Source organism: Borostomias antarcticus (assembly GCF_949987555.1).
Source record: "Borostomias antarcticus genome assembly, chromosome: 24".
Taxonomy (NCBI): domain Eukaryota; kingdom Metazoa; phylum Chordata; class Actinopteri; order Stomiiformes; family Stomiidae; genus Borostomias; species Borostomias antarcticus.
Window position 1 is genome coordinate 9,520,517 of NC_140257.1, and position 7,500 is coordinate 9,528,016.

General features: G+C 43.9%; 2 protein-coding genes across 2 annotated transcripts in view; both read left to right on the forward strand.

Moving 5' to 3' along the window:
- The window catches only part of twsg1a (twisted gastrulation BMP signaling modulator 1a), a gene marked incomplete at its 3' end in the record, with an annotated part of 8,189 nt that extends 4,966 nt beyond the window's left edge, over positions 1 to 3,223 (forward strand). The window contains exons 3-4 of the mRNA XM_084457843.1: positions 2,249 to 2,512; positions 3,042 to 3,223. Coding sequence (XP_084313969.1) covers positions 2,249 to 2,512; positions 3,042 to 3,223 — 446 coding nt within the window. The remainder of the gene's footprint in view (positions 1 to 2,248; positions 2,513 to 3,041) is intronic.
- Positions 3,224 to 4,424: 1,201 nt separating this feature from the next.
- Positions 4,425 to 7,500, forward strand: part of ralbp1 (ralA binding protein 1) — a 15,166-nt gene continuing 12,090 nt past the window's right edge. The window contains exons 1-3 of the mRNA XM_084457792.1: positions 4,425 to 4,468; positions 5,778 to 6,080; positions 7,250 to 7,500. The exon at positions 7,250 to 7,500 is cut by the window's right edge and continues 187 nt beyond it. Coding sequence (XP_084313918.1) covers positions 5,834 to 6,080; positions 7,250 to 7,500 — 498 coding nt within the window. The 5' untranslated portion in view covers positions 4,425 to 4,468; positions 5,778 to 5,833. The remainder of the gene's footprint in view (positions 4,469 to 5,777; positions 6,081 to 7,249) is intronic.

Consider the following 7,500-nt stretch of genomic DNA (forward strand, 5'->3'; position numbering starts at 1 on the left):
GTTTAGCCCTGTTTTAAGGTTACTTATGATCATATACAATGGTTCAGATCAAAACGTTGACAAAACTAGCACTTTTGAGAAAGTCTGATAATTGCTCTACCACCGTTTTGGTCATACAATGGATGTGGGTGGGCACCTTGAAAAATCGTTCAAAAACATGTTAAACTCTTTATTTCAAAGACAAGAAGCTCACCGAGGGGGTAATTGGTGTCCATTGGTGTTCTGACATCAAATTCGCTGCAAAGTATGAATCCTGTAGGGTTTTATTGATCATTTTATGAAATCCATTGACTTGTATTGACGCGACCATTGTAGATGTGTAGATCAATCCGCAGAGGGGATTCAGGAAGCAGAACTACTTACGGTAGCTATTGTTATTGTTTATGTTGCTAGGCTACCTAGTTTGCGGAAGTTTACACATGTATGTGCTGCGACTAAATAGTTATATGCTAAATATTTAAAAAAGCCTTTCCAGGTGAACTAGAATCTTACTTTATGGCGAATTATATGTCAGAACGCCAACTAACACCTCGGTGAGTTTCTTGTCTTTGAAACTGAGAGTTTAACATGTTTTTTGAATGATTTTTCACGGTGCCCACCCACATCCATTGTATGACCAAAACGGTGGTAGAGCAATTATCAGACTTTCTCAAAAGTGCTAGTTTTGTCAACGTTTTGATCTGAACCATTGTATATGATCATAAGTAACCTTAAAACAGGGCTAAACATGCATTTTCCCTTTACTACTCCTTTAAGCAATATGTTATTCATGACATGGCAAATACTAGCCCCATCCAGAGGTTGTGGAAAAGTGATAAATGATGACTGCGTAAGTATAGTGTGTGGTGGGATGTGTTTAGATCTTGCTCCTGTCTGTTGGCATGTTTTTAGAAAGCATCAGTCTGTTCAGTGGTGTAGGTCTGATATGAGCTGAGTGTGAGCTGAGAGAACCCAGACATAAAAAGGCCTCACTGGGAGGAGGAACGACCTCACTTGAATCCGTATATGGAGCGGTAGGGAGGCAGGAGGGCTTTCTCAGGTGCCTCGATGCCGAACAAGGAGGACTCTTTATTGGATATTCAGGAAATGGAAGTCTTAATTTCGTTTGGCCACATGAACAGGAAGTCCAGAGGATCAAAGGGGCTAGAAGTCAGTCGAGAGAGAAGGGGTCAACCTTTCCCAAGGGGACTTTGACCCTGCTTACTAACTGAGGCACTGTGTGTGTGTGTGTGTGTGTGTGTGTGTGTGGTTGGGGGGTCTAGTCTTTGGCTAGAAGCTCAGATTAATGCAATGGTATCCCGGGGTATGGGTATGCCATTTCTCTGTAGCGCATCCAGTTGAAATACACTCTAGACTGAATATTCCCTTCTGGTACCTTCTGGAGAACTGAAGCTTGCGTAAGAAGCCTGTTTTGACAGACAGATATTACTGCGGGCGTTGACAACCAAGCTTTTATGAACCCCTTTCATGTGAAGGACAAATGGAAGCACATGATAGCGTATAGTTCAGTATGAACCGCCACTGCTGTACAGATGTTGGGTCCACAGAGTATCCCACAAGGACAGGCCTTTACAGCCCAGGACCGCCTGGAGCTTCTAGCAAGTGTTATATTCCTCATTTAGACTTTTTGTTGTTGTTTTTTAGCCGGTACTGTATGACCGCTCTAAGTAAGTTTCCATTCAAAACATGTTGTTGGTGCCAAACAGCACCTGCTTTGATGTGCGTATCTGCTGATCGTTAGCACTGTGAGTGAAGCCCAGTGGAGAACGGCGAGGAGAGCACAGTTTGTGTTCAGGAAGGGGGAGTTAGTGAGGGAGGGTGGACCCATGTGTATCCTTTATTGGAAACAGCTGTTTTGGCTCTGCTTTTAGCGTTGGTTTTTAATCCAATTCCCTCTGTCAAACTCCTCCGCTCACTGAATGATTTACCCATTAGGTAATTTGATTTAACTCATTTAGAAGGTTAAGCAAATCATATCTGAGGATGCAAAGACTTTGAAAAGGGATTACTGCTTTATTTAAAAATTACATGAGGCTTTTCAAACACTGCATCAATTAAGACAGATCATTATTTCATGGTCTCATGGTCTTTGAAACTTATTTAGGAAGTTTGCTATTGAATAACTGCGTATCAATAATGTAACCTTTGTAATTATCACTAATATAACTAAGTTGGTTCAAAGGATGATTGGAATGTCTTTAAAATTTCCAACCCCCCCCCCCCCCCTCCATCCCTCTCTCTCTTTCAGGGATGTGTAACCCCAAGAACTACAGTGACACTCCGGCCACCTCTAAGAGCACCGTGGAGGAGCTGCATCGACCAATCCCCTCCCTGTTCCGAGCTCTCACCGAGGGCGACGGCGCTCCCATCAACATGATGGTGGTGTCCTTCCCTGTCGCAGAGGAACTCTCTCACCACGAAAACCTGGTCTCCTTCCTGGAGACGCTCGAAGACCAGCACCAAAACGTCTCTTTGCCTGGCAACAGCATTCACGCTAGCTATGACACTCAAGGTAATGTAAACACTCGCTGTAACAGCTGTGAAGGGACACAGCGTGTACAGCGACGCCAACCTATTCGTTTACACTTGTAACTTTGCATGTACCGCGGTGTTAAACACAATGTTGTTTATCCTCCTGAAATGTCCCACTTCAGAAGAAGCTCAACATAGATAAGTTATGTAGTGTTAAGTACGGTAATGAGTTGAGGGTGTATTCAACACCCCCCTCCTCCTTTCTCCTTTTTCTGGGACTTGTTTGGCTCTGAACCTCTGACCCAGGTTTATTTGCTATAAAAAGACACACTCGTAAGAGAGTGTTCCCACAGAGTGGGGCCGTTAACTCATTAGGCCCAACCAAAACATATGGTCATACTTAGCTGCTGGGAATTCATTTTCCACAGCCGTAAAACGAACTTAACAAAACATTGAGGGTTAATGCAGGCCACTTTTAGCAAGGCAGCCTTTTCTCCCTTTACAATGATTTTGAAGATGTGTTTATTGGATTAGTGATTCATGTCCACTGTTTTCTCCCCTTTTCCCAGATAACATGTGCACAGTGGCCTACTTTGATGACTGCGTGTCCATCCGCCATTGTAAAATGTATTGTGAGTCAATGGGAGGATCCAAGTACCGCTGGTTTCACAACGCCTGCTGCCAGTGCATCGGCCCAGAGTGTCTGGACTACGGCAGCAAGGCTGTGAAGTGCATGAACTGTCTCTTCTGAACTGTGGGCACATACTGGTACCACATGTCAGGACTCAACCAGAGAACTACAGGCGTAGGGATCTGTCACTGATATTGTGTTCACATGTGTCTGATCTGCATTGTAAGATGTTTCCCACCCGCCCTAAATTTTTATTTTGCTGATATGTTTCACTGTATATTTTAGATGTTCTCAATAGTTTTACTAGAGGTGTATAAATAATGTATTTTTGACAATAATGATCCACTGAATTCCCATTTCACACCAAATAAAACAAAAGTTTGGTGACGTGGTATTTTTTTGCATTTAGTTTTCCCACTTAGTAGTTACCAAGGAACACCAATGGATGCATTTGCTACAGTCTTGAGACAGAGTGCCCCTTCGTATCCAATCCCCCACTCTAAACTTAGCTTAGCTTTACACTGTCAGGATGCGCCTCATTTCCTGGGGAAACAAAGTTGTCATTATGCCATGCTAGTTCGCAGGTGTTCCACTGCAGGCCAAGCGTCTAATGCAAGTGAGGGAAAGAGAGCGTTAACAGATGCCAGTCTTTTTACTGCTACAGAAACACAACCTCTCTTTGTGGTGCTAGTGAATTCTCAAAGATGGCAGGGTGCTGTGTCACTGATGTTCTGCCCAGTTGGCAGTAGCTGGTGAAGGACTAATGTGCCAAGGACACAATGAGACATTGTTGGCCTTTTTATTATATTGAATCACATGACCTAATTTCAGTAAAGAGCAGTTGTGAGCTGTGGAAGAGGTGCCAAAAGAGAATAGCCAAAAATACAGTAGGCCTACCTGCTAATGTGCATCCCTTATTAACTTCAGTACCAATGTGTGTGTGTGTGTCTGTGTGTGTGTGTGTGTGTGTGTGTGTGTGTGTGGGGGGGGTTATCGATTCATTTTGATTTGGAAAACAGGAGAGGACTGATTGTGATTATATATAGATATATAAAAAGAGTGTTAACAATTCCATAATGAACAAGCTCCATCTGAATATTACCTAGGCATATTTCTATCGAGGCCATTGGTTAGGAATATCTGAAATAATACAATATATATATATATATGATATAACATGTAAAATCGCTGATTAGTTACTTACAGATTTTAAGATAAACATACAAATTATAACGTTATCGAAGTGTCCGCACTATTCTTTGAACTACAACTCCCACAATGCCTTGATGGTTATACTGCGCAGACTCACATGGGTTTATTTGGTACACAGACAGCAGGAAGCCCAGCTCAAAATTCTACGAGCAGGTTCGTTTGTAAAGTTACTTGTCTTATCTGATTTCCAAGTTTCCATTTTAATGCAAACAACACAAAATAACTACTAACGTAATAAGTTCAGTTTGTGTTGATTTACGATCATGTGTGCCCAAGTGGCCATGATGAGAGCTAGCTCGGAGGCTAATTCGCTGTACACACACAGACAGTAAAGTAACGTTACCCTAGCTAGCAAAACTAGCATAATGGGCCTTCATTCAAATGAAAGGGTATGCCATGGGGCTGTGGGTGTCTTGTGATCCATTTGGTCTCTTTCTGTAACTTAGCTTGTCACGATGGTGCTCTGAAGCTAATCTGTACAGCTGGACATCGATTAGTTGACAGATTGCAAATATCTAAATCCCTGTCTATGTTGAATCTTGCTTTACGTTCGCTCACGTTAGCGGAGAGGATAATCCCCCATAAGGGATGGCCCTTCCAACAAAGATATCTGTCTTAACTAGCTAGCAAAGGTCGTTAGTTTTCGTAGCCTGTAGACATTTACTTTCTGACCATTACAGTTTACTAACATGTACTACCATGTACAGTACAGTGAGCATTTCATTGCACATATGGCAAATAAACATCCCAGCTAGCTAAGTTGCCTGGTTTATAATGTATGTGTTTCTCCATGTTTGAATAACGTTGGGTGGTATGTGATTTTTCGACAATCCCTTATGACACTGGAAATGTGTTAAATGGAAACTATTAGCTATTCAGACACTATTTCTTTATCAGCGTTACTTCATGAACATCCACTTCAGAATGAGACTGTGATAGTGAAACTGCTACTGTAGCTAGTCTAGGTAGACTAGCTTGTTAACGGTTTATCTGTGAAAGGAAGTAGCTGGGACTTCTTTATCCGTAACGTTACTTAAATCATTGCCCTTGGTTACAAATTACTCTTCATTTATTTGGCCTTGGTAACGTTAGGTTGTCAACCTGTTTGCATATATTGGGGACGTGCGGCGACAACAAAAGTAACATTAATTATGTGTTTCTGTGACTGTGTTTCTGTTGGTAGGCTATGTGGCTAGTATGGGTTGTGCATGATGTGGAGGATTTTATTTCTACAATAGAGCCCCATCTGGTGGACAGACATTGTTGGTGCAGCTGAAGTATTGTGGTAAATAAAGTCCCCCCCCTCATAAGCAGGGATATTTAAAGCATTGGAATTAGCAGAGCACTGCACTGTTGTGAAATAAAGATGAACGAGCCCGTCTAATCAATGCAAAGAACAGAGGAGGTAGTTCCCCAGGCAAATACAATACTATTTTGTTACTAACTTGTCTGCCCCCTGCAGGTGTGATGGAGAGGAGACGTGTCTGAGGCCAGTGGACTGACCAGGCCGGCGCAGCCATGACCGAGTGCTTCCTGCCCCCCAGCAGCAGCCCAGCAGAGCAGCGCAGGGCCGAGCACCCAGGGGGGGTGGCGCGCACCCCCAGCTCCGAGGAGATCAGCCCCACCAAGTTCCCCGGGCTCTACCGCACGGGCGAGCCCTCGCCCCCCCACGATGGACACCACCACGAACCCCCCGACGCCGTCTCAGACGACGACAAAGAGCACGGCAAGAAAAAGAACAAGTTTAAGAAAAAGGAAAAGAGGAGTAAGATAAATATATATTCATTCTGATGTCGCATAAGGAGTTAGATACTGTCGGCCTTCTAAGTCTATGAGCATGAGATTTGCCTCAGCACACCTGGTTTTGGGTCAAACCATTTTAACAGTGGGAAGAACCTCGCTGTGTTCAAAACTACTCACTCACTCACTCACTCACTCACTCACTCACTCACTGTGTAGTGTAGTGAATAAGAAAGTGTAGAGTACATCCTCTGTTCACTAGACATTGCTGTACATTGTGGGTATTTTCAAGTGGACTATATAATCAAATTAACCTTTGAGAATTCGGATATTACAAGAAAATGGCGAACACACTATTTAGTCCACTATTTCTTTTATAGGGAACGGTTTCGAACACAGCTCCTGTTATTTCTCTTAAATCTTATTTTATTTATATAGCACATTGCATACACAAGGGCAACACAGTGCACTTCACAGAAAGAAAAGAGGGTAGAATATACATATAATTACCCCAACACATACTTCCCCTGATTTTCTTGTTAGTTGACAGTTAGACATATTGTCCCCTGTATCTCTTTTATCACATTTTTTCCCATATCTAAATTTAGCCATCCCAGGGCACAGTGACAGAAAGGATGAGTTGGACAGTTCCAGGGCACAACAAGCACCCAATTAGGTGTGTCTGTCTTGGGAAGTGGACTGATAAACAGGGTGATAGCAATGGCAACGATTTAAAAAGACAACTTGATACAGATACAGCTACAGATAGCTTTATTTGTCCCCAAAGGACAATTCAGTTTCTACAGTCCACCGACTACCTATACACATTCATACTGCACAATCATCATCAGTGACAGAGGAAACACGATAAATGGCATGGAGTCAGCAGCAGGTCACATGTGCTCTTTGACACCAGTCGGTTGAGATTCACTCAGAGGAGCCAGACCCTTAGATTTGTTCAGAAAGAGAGGCTCGCAAGGTGCGGTGGGAATTGTGCTAAATCGGTCGACCTCTTTTCAGAGGCCCCATCCTCCCCCTCCTCTCTGTCGTCCTCCCTCTGCTCCCGCCTCCCTCTCAACGCCGTACTAGACAGGTGTGTGGTCGCACTGAAAGAAAGAGAGGGGATTGTGGGCGTTCCACTTTCATCCTAACCACCCCGTCCGCTCTTCTTTTCCTCTCTCTCCCTTCGTTCAGCGGAGGGCTACGCCGCCTTCCAGGAGGACAGCTCGGCGGACGAGGCCGAGAGCCCGTCCAAGATGAAGCGCTCCAAGGGCATCCACGTGTTCAAGAAGCCCAGCTTCTCCAAGAAGAAGGAGAAGGACTTCAAGGTGAAGGAGAAGGGCCCCAAGGAGGACAAGGCCAAGGAGAAGAAGTCCAAGGACCTGACGGCGGCCGACGTGGTCAAACAGTGGAAGGAGAAGAAGAAGAAGAAGAAGCCGACGGAG